Here is a 13,266-nt window from a genome sequence, read left to right on the forward strand (position 1 = left end):
CGCAGGAGGAAACGCGGAAGGCGATTTGGCGTGCCCAGACTCTTATGCTGAAAGAAGACGCGGAGCGCGCCATTCCAGGGTTCTGGTTCGGACTGAACGGATGTATCCTGTACAGCTCTATCACTGTAAATAGACTGCACTTAATAAAAGCATGAAAAGGCCAGAACGTGCAGAGTCGTTACTCTAGAGTAGTCGTACCCTGTGACAATGATGATCTCCCCACTCCTTTTAACTCATTCACGGCATTATAGTTTTGTTATGCTGTCTCTCTCCCTTCTTCAAATGCCATTTCCTTTCCTCCCTCTTTTTTTCCCTTTTCTCTTTTGTATTTCACATGTTTCCTCTTTTTGGCATGAGAAACAAGGATGAAACATCCTTGTAGAATGGTTTTTGCTACATATTGTCACAAAACATAATAACTTAATTGGTAATAAAACCAAACACTTTCTTAAAATGCCTGTTGGAAGAAGAGAGTCTTAGTCATGCACCTGAAGTTCAGCAGAGAGGCTGCCTGTCCAACCTCAGCTGGAAGAGAGTTCTATAGCTTGTACCCACTACACTGAATAGACAGCTTCTTGCAGTTATGAGTCATGCATCTGAGCCATGGGGGGCTGCCAACCAATATTCCTCCTCCCCCAAAAGTATCAGTGATCAAACCAGGATATAAGGAATCAGGTGACCTTTAATATATCTTGTTTTCCTCTAAATATTTCATCCTGGTTCACTTTTTACATATACTAATTGTCCCTTAGCTATAAGGTAAAAAGTAAAGGTAAAGGACTGCTGGACGGTTAAGTCCAGTCAAAGGCGACTATGGGGTGCGGCGCTCATCTCGCTTCAGATCGAGGGAGCCGGCGTTTGTCCACAGACAGCTTTCCAGGTCATGCGGCCAGCATGACTAAGTCGCTTCTGGTGCAACGGGACACCGTGATGAGTGCCAGAGCACATGGAAACACTGTTTATGTGGTACCTATTTATCTTCTTGCACTGGTATGCTTTCCGGACCGCCAACATTCTGATCGGCAAGCCCACAAGGCTCAGTGGTTTGGACGTGGGTGGTGCTGTGGTTTCCCTTAGCTATATGGTAACAAGATCTACATCAACTTGCTGCAGGGTCTCGAAGTTACAGATCTGTGCTTCCAAATAAATATTATATAGTCTCTTTGCAAAAATATTATATACTAGCTGACTAGAATCTACTGCCACATAAGTTGTAAACTGATGATTTCACATGTCATGTTCATGGGGCAAATCTGCACACTATATCTTATAGATGTATACCTAAGATATTTTTACGTTTCTACCTAATTATGTTCTGTGTGAACAAGGCAAACACTTGCTATATAAGTGCAACTGTCAGAGACCTGTGACTGGCTGCAGCTTCCTGTTGAGTGTTCACTCTGTGGCAATATTGGACTTCTGCTTAATATGTGAACTGGCACCAAGACCTAACAGAGCAGTAAGAATATTTGCAGTGCCACAAGACTGTGAACACACGGCTCACATATCCCCAACAGCAAAGAACTGGGGGTCTTTCTCTGTCATTAATGTCACCCCCTCCCCTGGTCTCTGTGTGAGCAAGAACTGTTATTGCAAGGCTAGAATATCCATCCCAATGACAGTTACAGAAATAAAAAATATGGCATAAAGCATCCTTTATCCTACACTATTACCCCTAGTGAATCGGGTTCAGAATGTCTTCTGTCTAGCTGTACTCTACACCTGCCTGCATATGCAATACTCCAGTCAGAGAAAGATTTTTTTAAAATCCTGTTAAACCCTAGTATTTAATTTCATATTGTAGTCATGTTTCAAACTTACTTTACTGGGCCAAGATGCCCAGTAAAGTTATTTTTACCAGTTTGTGTAATATGCCTATCACTGTAATACTCAGCAAATACGTAATGAAGGAGACAAGAGCTGAAAGTATACACATTTGCATTCCAAAATCTGCAAAGCCATAATGCAAGGCCTGAAAACCTTTTATCATCCTTGACCATTGGCAAGGGCTGAGGAGTGTTCCTACACACAGCATTTGAAGGGCGCCATACTGGCAACCCCTGAACTAATGCATAGGCTATGGGAAAGTGCCCTAGTATTACTTTTTTAATGAAGCAATTGATTACCGGTACTTCTTATCTTCCTGTTACTAAGATTATTACTATTACTAACACCTTCACCCACTTGCTCTTTTACCCAGTCAGAAACAAACTCTCCCCATGCTGCTTTTCCAGACACAATAGAAAAGTGATTGATAGATGTAAAAGCAGCTTCCATATCTTTTCTTCCACAAGCAATTTCAAGCAAAACAACAGCTAGATGTAAAAGGATTAATCAGCACCCCTGCCATTCCTTTGGCCAAACTCTCAGCATCCCACAGCTTTTTAAAACACACACACGTCAAAAACTAGACACAGTGCAACATCTAGTTTGGCCCAACTGTTCAATAGTCATCTTTAATCATTCTGTTTCAAGTCAACCCATCATTAGCACTAAAGAAGCTGTCTCACACCAGAGGTATGGAATACATTCAAGGATTGCTGCTCCACTGAATAATGCTTCTGTATATCTAGTATTTTCAAAAGTAAGTCCATGGGGGGGACCTTTTACGTCTTTGTGCAGAAAAAACCATCACTCAGTGATAGAGCACATGCTTTGCATACAGAAGTCCACAGTTGCAACCGCTGACCTATCCACTTGAAAGAGATGCATTTGTGGCAGGACTAGCATAGACTAACTGAGACCCAGGAGTGTGGATGTGAGTCAAAGCAGACAGCAGTGGGCTAGATGAATCAATGACCTGATTCAGGACATATAAAACTAATAATGGTTGCATTTGTACACAAAACTAAGATGTAAAAATGTGATTTATTAAGCCATCCTGTTCATGCAGCCACACTTTGCTCTTCCCTTCCATGAGCAGGTAAACAATCCTTGCAGAGGGTAGCTTAGTGTAACTTCCAAACCCAGGATTGTGGTTTGCTTTGCCCTAAAAACAACAACCAGGATTGCTAAGTCTACAACAAACCATGACTTCAAGCTGTTTAGTGATCATTGTTACCACACTTTGGGTTCTGATGCAACTGTAAGCTAGCCTCTTTGTGATTTATTTATCACGAAGGGAGGAGTGAAGTGGGACTGCTCAGGCTACATGGGACAGCACTGAATTCATCCACAGCACAGTTTGATAAACCATACATTAGTATTGCTTGCAAATGTGGCCTTCATCATAAATCCTTGGTGACAAAATTTTTAAAAACTTTCAACAAAAACTAATTTCCTCTTTAAAAACCCCCACAAACTTTAAAAAGGCAATGGAAGAGCAGGCCATTTTTTCAAATTATACATTACTAAGAGAAAACTAAAAAGGTGGTTTGAGCCGTTAATCTGAAGTCTAATAAGATGGTTCCTTGAACACATTTTAGACTAAGCTATTGATGCAACATTTTGCTAGCTGATAATGCTTGCCAAGTTCTTCCTTACTTCTTTACGGAATGAAGTACCAACATTCCTTGGAGGGCAAATTGCATAATTGTGTACCGGTACATTTCCTTTCAAGGTGCAGACTTTTAAACCAGAGTTCTATACAGTATGCACTTGCTTGTTAAGATTTGTTAAAAATGGCTTTTCATCACATAATTCAAATATGAACCTTCTGCCTAGCTCATACTTTAAAAAACAAACAAACCCATTGCTGCATGTACAGTGAATGTACCACTTAAGATTTATTACCTACAAGCAGGATGATTTACTCTAAATGTCAGGGGTCAATTGTACAAGGTCATTTTTTAAAATAGTGCAATACAAATACATCCTTTCAAATTCAGTTATACAATATTTTCTTGCTAAGACTGCAATGCAAGTACAGTACTCCATAATATTTCCCACCATATAATTTCACATGATATTATGAATATATGTTTTGGATAGTGCAAGCTGTATCATTTTCTAGTAATCTATCCTTATCATTCTTGCAAAATGGGTTTTCCTAGAACTCATCAATTCCATGGTCCTAACCAAAGAATTAATTTACAATTGAGAATATCATTAGAGCTTTGTAGGATTATGGTTTGAAATGTTTATCTTCCATTAATAGGTTCTACAATCATGGAAATATTGTCCTACATAAGGGAATTTGAAAGAGAAAAGAATTGCCTCATGGAAAGCTATTGGAAAATGAAATAAATAAATAAAACCAGCAGGTGGCAGCTGCAACTAGCGAGAAGCATGAACTGGCGCTCAAAAACAATTTGTATTGAAATAAACACTCAGGAAGCTTTGTATTAATTTGTACACCAATACATTTCTTTTTCATTTTGTGTCCCACTCTTCAGCATTAATGCTTCCAAAGCAGCTACTTACAAAATAAAAGATTAAAAACCAATACAGGTACAATGTTGCATTCATAGAACACTCATGTAACAAATCAATATGGCTTTCAAGAGATACTTTTGTCAGGTCACATCTATGGAAAATACCCACGTTCCACATACTTCCTGAAACAGTGAAGCAAAGTACAGTAATCCAAATGTCAAACCAATTCCCCACTACTTTTGTCATGTTGGGGTCTCCTTCAGAAGTTATGGGCCCTGCCCATATCGAGAATCCTTAGGGGATGCTATGGTATCTGATCAAGATGAGATACACTTTGCATTCATAGGTGATCACAGGGCAAGTAGCTAGAAATATTTCCAAGATGACAATCAGTGGATGGGGAATGCATGCATGGTTCCTAACTGGATCTGTCCACTCAAGACACCCTAAAATAAATGCTTATAATGCTACAGCAATCTAGTTCAATCCAATAAGACTGCTTCATTCCGGTGCCTCCTCAAAACTGTTGAACCATGTTATCTTCCAAGGTTCACATTATGCAATTCCACTGTAAAAAATGTAATTGGAACCTGCATTTGCACCATTTTGGCCAATATGATTATTAGCTAACAAAATGTTTCTAGTTTGTGTCACTGAAGTAAGGAATAAAAAGCTTTGAAATGACTTACCTTGAGGTTGCAATTTCCACTTTAGTTCTTGCCATGGCAGATGCCCGCTGGGCACCCTCGAGTGCACGCTCCACCTTTTCTTTAGTTTTTGTGTTTCTTAGGGGTATAAGCTGCTTCCTTATTCCACGGACCAAAACATTGTTTTTATACTTTCCCTCTTCCTTGGTGCCATCTGGAAACATGGTACATCCATATCCATGCCTCTTATTATTTAGCCACTCCCCTTCGTATTTCATACCATTTGAGCGCTCACTTATACCGAATCCGTTGCGCTTGTCATTCTTCCATTCACCCATGTATGTTTCTGTTGTGGTGGCATCAACATGGTCTTCCGCTGGGTAATAATCACAATCCCCATCTCCAAAACTAATGGTAGAATTGGCATCGCTAGAGCTAATCCTACTTAAAGCAGCATCGCTCCTGACAGAGCTGCGTTTGCTAGAAATTGACGACTTTGATTCGGATTTTCTAAGTTTTATACTACCAAGAAGGGATCCTCTTCTAAACAAGCCTCCTTTCTTCTTACCACCAATTCCTTCGAGATCACTGTGAAAATTCAACACAAACCCTCCTCTTGTTCCAGCAGAGCTGTCCAAAGTAATATCATGTAGAATAGTGCCATTGCTCTGCTCACTACGTAGTGACGCTAGAGATGTCCGGAGGGGAGAACGGATCACAGTCGCCATGCCATAGGGGACACTTTGCCGCATGCCATAGCCATGCCTCATCCCTCCTGTCCACTGCCCCTGGTATGTACCTTTACAAAGAAATAAGAAGAAACAAGGAAAATGAATAAATATCTAACGATTTTAGTTTGTCAGCAGTGATGGAAATTTATCTTGCATATTTTCACCACTAAAATATAAGCACAGCCTGAAAAGGCTTCTTCTCCCCCCCCCCCCAAGTGATTTAAATAGAAAATAACAAAAAGCCTAAACAAATTAGGAACTGATCCAAGGTTTATATATATCATATACATTGCTTCAAATGCTTATTCTAATGTGGCATGGAATCTGCTGATCAAAGTATTTAAAATTATTTCCTATGTGATAAGCACAAACACAAACCCGAGATAATTCAACTGGTGGACATTCATTTCAGCAAACCCACCACAAGATAGTATCCACTCTGTTTTGTCCCCAGTCTGGAACACTGGGATGGTTTTACCTTGAGTAAATACTGGTAGCATCACAGGCTGAACTCTATGGTATAGCGAGGCCTACCTGTTTTCCTGTTCCTGATGAGACATGCCACCAGGTTAGAAATCCACAGGCTACCCTAAATTACCTCACTGGATGTTGGCAAATGATAATGAGGTATCAAATTTATCATAATTGCATCCATTTGGAATGACTCATGTACAAAGGCAACCTTCATAGAATTCAGTGAATGTTGGTGGCAATGCATATGAGCCATTAACTTGTTATGCCCTCATAGCAACCCTATTTGGCTATGGGACCACAGCATTAAGAGCAGCCTTTGCCTGCTGCCTTTTACTGCCAAAGAGCAGGGGCTTTATCTCTCATCTTAGCACTGCAGTACTAAGTTCTAAGATCAGAGATAACAGATCTCCATACCTAACACATGGCTTGCCCCAAAGAGCCTCACAGGCCAAATTTGGAGGCCTGGCAGGCCTAATTTGAACCATGGGCCACAGGATCGCCATTGCTGTTAACAGCATCATGGTGTAATGTAAGTAAGTAATTACAGTATGTTTACTCAGTGAGCTTGAAGTCTGAAGCTTCATTCCCAAGGCCATTGAGTAAGCTTCTTGTATCTAAACCCCAATGCCTTCAAATTCTACTAATTTAAAGCACTGAGATTTAAGTTAGTTGCAACTAACAACCATGTTCTATTGCCTTCAATGATATGTGAAATACAATGCTGAACGTGTTCACTCGGGCCCATCAATTTTAAAAAAGATTTACTCTCATGTGAGCATGCATACAATTGCAGCCTTACTCATCCCAAACTTTCGATAATTTGGGGATAACATGTATTGTCAGACACTTTCTTGGAGCAATGAAGCCTCTCTGCCTGTGATTTTGAGTGGTCATACAATTAGCTTATGCATATCTTGACATACATTTTTCACATATGGTTTCCTATTTCATTTACTGTTGACAGTGCTGATTTAACATTCCCATGTTTTTAAACCATCAATCAATGCAACAAAATTAATCAAAAAAGTTTCAGCCTGGATTTAAAATGTTTCTGCTACACATTTTTGCATTTCATTTCTGTAAATTATTACTTACTATACAGCAGGCTCTAGGATTACAGCACACACATTTTATTGCATATCCTAGGTGTGCAGAAAATAAAATAAAATTCGTGTCACCTGAAAAGTATTTTAAGAAACATTCCAGTACCCAGATCTGAACACTCCTGGCCAATTATGAATCATACTCAAAACAGACACAATGAAATAACTAACAATGCAAAGAAGTCAATTGATCTCAATATCCATACCTTAGTTGGATACAATCCATAATTATAATATATATAGTGTATAAAATATATGAACTACAAATATTAAAACAAGCAAGATTCAGATTAGGGTTCTCTTTTGTTTAAAACAACGTCAACAAACTACAAAAACCCATTTGAAATAAACATTTGATGTTTTAGCAAATGTATTCCTTTGGAATAAAATATTTATCTTTCATAGTTAATATTTGCTTTTTACTCTCACATATTGTTCTTCCAACAGCTGAGAAAAAGTGGCCACCCACAAACACAACAGAAAGGCATGTTTGGTACTTCTCATTAATGACGTCTAACACACGAACCTCAGATTTTAAAGCACACAACACCCCCATCACTATACAATCCAGCCTTGCAAATAAAATTGCATGGCCAGACGGATGAGAATTAGGAACTAGTCTTTTGACAAAAGAACTCTGATGCTACAGTCCTGCACTGAGAAAACCTTACTATAGTCAAACTAACTTCCAAGTAAACCTGAACAGAGGATTGTGCCGAACCTTTTCCATTAAAAATGTTGCTAGTCTCTATTTAACACAAAGGATATGCTGAAGCACCACTCAGATTTATGCTCTAAATCTAGAGATATCTGCCAGAAAATTGACATAGGTTTGGTCTTGCAATGTTAAAATAAAAAGTCATACTGTTTTATGAAGCTGGCAATATATGGACTTTTGTTCTTCTTCTACCACCGGTCAAGAGCTACAGTAACTCCTCTCTGAGTGATGATGAAAACAACCCACACCGGCCAGGTAGGCTAGCTGCATATGGGAAATGATGTACAGCAGGGAAATGATGGGCAAGTGAAGAGCCATATGCCCTTCCCCGGCCTCAGTGTCCACTTTCAGAAACTCCAGAAACAGCTGCGTGTTAATATGCAACATGCAGTTCGCTTCTTCGCTGAATTAGGTAAGTCCCACTGTGTGCCAATAAATATGCAGAGAAGAGGGCAGTTAGGCTAATACCCTAACTTAGTGGTTCTCAAAGGCTGTGGCGTGCCACACTAGTGTGGCAGGAGAGGCTAGAAAGTGTGGCAGAAAGATTCAAGGACAATCAAAGAAACATTTGAACATTTCAGTATAGTATAGTATAGTATCAAAATAATTATTTTTATTCGCAGAATATAGATAGATAACTTTTCAAAATGAGAACATCAAGAGATACGTTTGTAAACATACTTAAGGTACATGTGTATGAGGCTCATTTATAATTATATTTTGTGAATTATTCATGTTCTTCTGTAGCTAGCTGCATTGTTTTATACTTTCTGGATGTCCCCTGATGATATTATAAAGCAGTTGTGTTCTAAATCAAGCACAGCTTGTTGTTGTTTCCTTTTGTTTTCCAGTGGTTTTTTACCAATTAAAAATGGTGTGGCATGAGAAAAAATTTATTCTGAAACTGTGGCTCATAAAAATAAGTTTCAGAACCACTGATCTAACTATACTTCCCTGGAAGCAAGTTCTGTTGAAATCAATGGCAATTCTATCCAAATGAAGGGCAATTGGAGTAGGATATTAAAACACTGGCTTTTTTGTGTTGCCGACCACATTTTGCAGAATAATGTACCACAGCAAACTTCCTACATACTAGTTATGCAGCATTAATTGCAAACACAAGCAAGATAAATATGCCCAAGTTTTATTTACTTTAAATATTATTATCCTGCCTCTCCCATAGCTTGAGGTGGTTGTGTGACTAATGTATGCAGTGCACTGAAATTTTAAGGAGATTGATCGAATTATACATTTGGGCTGGAATAAATCAAAAGCAGCTCAACAGCTTTAGGTGAGTTTTGTAATTGTAAATGGCAAGGATCCAGCCTATTTTTGTTTTTTGTACAGTGCTCAATATGACACAAGTACAGTATGTCAGTGAAACAATTTATCTGGACAAGATGTACTCTTAACTGACCTAAATGAACTCCTGTTTCATGTCCCCTGTTATGCTCACTTTGCTGCCAGAAGAAATTAGGAACTTTCCCCCCTAAATTAAAGGCTAGTTCACATTTCAGATATCTATGGTAAAATATGCTGTAAGTGCTTTCAGAACATTGCTCTCGAAATATAACTATTCGGCCTTGTCAAACCCATCAGTTATGGCTGGCGCACCAACTTCTTTTGATGCAGATGCCCTGCTCACAGTTTGCTTCCGTACCCTGGTAAACTTTCAGTTGGACTACTAAAACATGTTGCACATGGGGCTGCCTTTGGAGATTTATTGGGAACTTCAGAATTCAGCTGCTAGGCTGCTGACTGTAAACATCTAGAGTGATCACATCCCACCAGTATTCTACACAACCTGCCAGCCCGTTGCCAGGTACAATTTGAAGTCCTGGTTACCACCTATGAATCCGTAAATGCCATGGGAACATGGTCTTGTTCCTCACAAATATGACTTTGCCATCTATTCTTCATCTGAGGACCTTCTGCCCACTACCCAATATTAACTGAATGGCAATTGCAGAGAGGGGTCTTTTGGTTTTTGCACCCTGCCTATGGCAAGCACTCTCCTGGTGAGCTTGCCTGGCCCTAAGCTACTCCTGTTTATCATTTCATCGCATTTCTGTTTTGTTCTATTGGGCTTTATTTGTTTTACAGTGGCTTTTTATTTGATCCTTGTTTTTGTTGAGATTTAATTATTGATTGAACACCCCAGAAGAAATAAGGGAGGGTGGCCTAGAAATGATAACTAACCTGATGCCAACTCTGGGATACCAGCTCTATCTTGACGCAGCTTTTGTTTAAACCAGAATGAGGTTTACCCAGTAGCATGGTACCTCAGGAACATGGTGTTAAGGGCTAACGCACCACCACTACTGTGTGAATTGGCCATCAGGCACAGAAGAAGAAACTGCAAAAGAGTTCTAGTAATCATACTGCATTCCAGAAATATTGGAAATATTTCTATCAGCTGGTGAAGAAAAGTACTAACAATCCTGAAAACACAGGACCGTAACATTTAATCCCTCCCTTGTAAAAGTTAATTTTAAATACCCCATGCATCTGCCTCCTCCAAGAATCCTGGGAACTGTAGTTTGTTCAGAGTATTGGAAATTGTAGCTCTGTGACTGGTAAACTACAGTTACCAGAATTCTTTTTTGGGGGTGTGTGAGTGTGTGTGCATTAAACGTGTGGTGTGCATGCAGCCTCAAACTAATGATGTTGAGCAAGCTAAAAACTGCTTTCAGGGTTTTCAGGAGAGACCTAAGCAACTGTATTACATGAAAATGCTGAGGTGGGAAAAGGATGTCTGAAGGCAACCTAGGCAACCATCTAAATTTAAGTCAGGCAGCCCATACTCAGTCCATCCCACAACACCTACTGCAATTATGTGCCCAAGCAGATAACAGGGTGCTTACTCAAAAATGATTTAATGCAGATTAGATCCCCCTTAGCAACTTAACATACTGTCACAGCAATCAGAGTGGCAGAAAGGGTGGACTTTCCTCACTCTTTTAGTACCAGCTTATAGGAGAATTGAAGGGAGGATCTAATTCAATTTGAAAATTCCAGAGGAATATCTGTGGTTAGCATGCTGCGGCCAAAACAACAAAGCATCTTATGGCAGCTTAAAGGCTAAGCAGTATATAGTGGCTTTCGTGGACAACAGCCCACACTCGGATGAACTGAACTGTGCGATCGTAGCAAAAAGAAAAAGAAAAAAGGGTGTGTGCATTATCTCTTGTCTGCGCTGCAAATCGCCTGTGCAAGACAAGCCGTACAAATGTGCTAATACTCCCTTATCGGTGCCTGTTCCATTCCCAGAAGGCGGAAGATCAACAGCAGCAGCAGGGTGTCAGCCGCCTTACACTTTTTGCATGAAGCTACAAAGGCTTCGCGGCGGTTGCCACCTATGCACGGTGGTGGGATCGATACTTTTTACAGAGAAAACGGGACTATGAGCAATCCTCGCGGTGAGAAAGGCGAAACTTTTGCAGGCTCTCTTCTTCCTCGTTTGCTCCTCGAACTAGAGCACCGCGCGTTTCCTTTCGCAAGCGGGACGCTTCAAAGAATGCACCTGCTACCCGCGTTTGTCAAACCATAGATCGGAAAAAATAAAAGCGAAAGAGAGAGAGAGCGCACCAACTCGGGAAGCTGCCGAGCGCAGCGCTGCACTCCGGCGACCGGGGATTGGACACGCGCACGTGTGGAAGCCGTCGCGCGCCATCTCCGCGCGCCCCCTGGTGGCCGCTGCTCACCCGCCCGCCTCTCGCACTCACCTCCGTCGCCGTAGGTCTCGACGCCGTAGCCGTCCTGCAGCCCGTTGCTCCAGGTGCCCTCGTAGCGGGCTGGGGTGGTGAGGCTCTGGCGCACGCCGTAGCGGCCCTTGAAGCCGTGCGACCACTCGCCGCGGTACATCCACTTGCCCTTCGTCTCCACGCCCAAGCCGTGGCGCTTGCCCTGCGCCCAGTAGCCGTGGTAGGTGTTGCCGCTGGGCCAGGTGTAGGTGCCCACCACCTCGAAGCCGTGCGCCCACGAGCCCGCGTACTCGCCCTGCCCCTTGGGCCCGGTGCAGATGCCGTGCCCGTGGGCCTTGCCCTCCTCCCAGCCGCCGCAGTAGGTGCCGCCATCGTCGAAGTCGAACCTGCCGCCCGTCATTCAGGGGGAGCGGGGCACGCCCGGGCCGAGCTCGGCTCCTCCGCCGCCTCCGGCTACCGCTGCTGCTGTTCTCGGGGCACTGCGCTGCGTCCCCTGCCGAGGCTCCCGCGACAAATGCCAGCGCTCCGTCCCAGGCAGCGCTCCTCGGCTCGGCGCTGGCGCCCGCCCTCCGCCGCGCTCCTCCCCTCCGCCGTCCCCTCCTGCCCCACCCAAGCCCGGCCGCCGGCCGGCTCCTGCCCCGGGCGAAGGAAAAAGGCGGGAAGAGGAGGGGGCGAGGCGGAGCCCGGCGGGGCAGGTGCCTCAGGCGAGCGAGGGAGGCGCGCAGTTTCCGGAACTCTTGAGGGGGGGGGGGAGGATCCCGCTTGAGGGGGAAGGGGGTGTTGTCGGCGCCTCAGCACAGGCAAAGGTGTGAGGGAGCGACCAGAGGACTGGGGGGGGGAAGGGAAAGAGCCATAATACCATACGTTTTAACCACATTTAAAACACATAACAACCCCGCCCCCCCCCCGAATCCTGCCAAGTAAGCTTTAGCTTTGTGAGGTAAACTAGTAGTTCCCAGGATTCTTTGGAGTTGAGGAGACAGGTGCTTTCAATGTGCTTTCAACGTATGGTGGGTGTGCAGCCTGTGTGGGGTAGGGAGATGCACTTGTGGAAAGTGTTGAAGTTGAACAGGTGTTCAGCACTTAAAAAACAACAACCTGTGGGTTCGACCCCCATAGCTGCTTTGCAGTGCCAGGCACGACTCTGTTTGGACTGAGAGCATATCAAGTATATAATAAGCTACGTTGGAGCTCTGAGCATGCACAGAGTGCATTTCCTTCACCATGCACGCTCTGCAACCTCTCTTCGCTCATCTAAACTCAAAAAGGAAAGCTTTCAATTCAGAAACTTTTAGGCACAAGCAAGCTTGATCCTTGGTAGGCTCCTCCCTTCTTCTGAGAGAACTTGTCTGTGTGTGGTTTTTGAAGCTACCTGCTAATTTCGAAAATGACAGGTTTCACGTTGCTTTGAACCCTCCTACCGCTTAATCCCCAGTTGTGTGAAGATAGCTTGTGGTGGGGACTAGTGCTGGAAATTCGCCAGCCCTGGAGCCAAACTGTCAATGGCCTGGTTTTTCCCTTTCATACATTCCAGAGAGATTTCTGTTTACCTTAAACCATCCATTGCCTTTAACC

The 13,266-nt window shown here is 42.7% G+C and overlaps 1 protein-coding gene across 7 annotated transcripts in view; it reads right to left on the minus strand.

Annotated features, from left to right (window-relative positions):
- Positions 1-12,298, minus strand: part of JPH1 (junctophilin 1) — a 63,291-nt gene extending 50,993 nt beyond the window's left edge. For all 7 annotated transcript variants that reach the window (XR_015951518.1, XM_035124534.3, XM_035124533.3 and 4 more), the window contains exons 1-2: positions 11,713-12,298; positions 5,004-5,760 (exon numbers count right to left, since the gene is read on the minus strand). Coding sequence is in view for 6 of the 7 variants with exons in the window: in XM_035124534.3 (XP_034980425.1) it covers positions 5,004-5,760; positions 11,713-12,091 (1,136 nt within the window). In the remaining variant the exon portion in view is untranslated. The remainder of the gene's footprint in view (positions 1-5,003; positions 5,761-11,712) is intronic.
- Positions 12,299-13,266: the final 968 nt, after the last annotated feature.

Source organism: Zootoca vivipara, chromosome 8 (genome assembly GCF_965207765.1).
Source record: "Zootoca vivipara chromosome 8, rZooViv2.hap1.1, whole genome shotgun sequence".
NCBI lineage: Eukaryota > Metazoa > Chordata > Lepidosauria > Squamata > Lacertidae > Zootoca > Zootoca vivipara.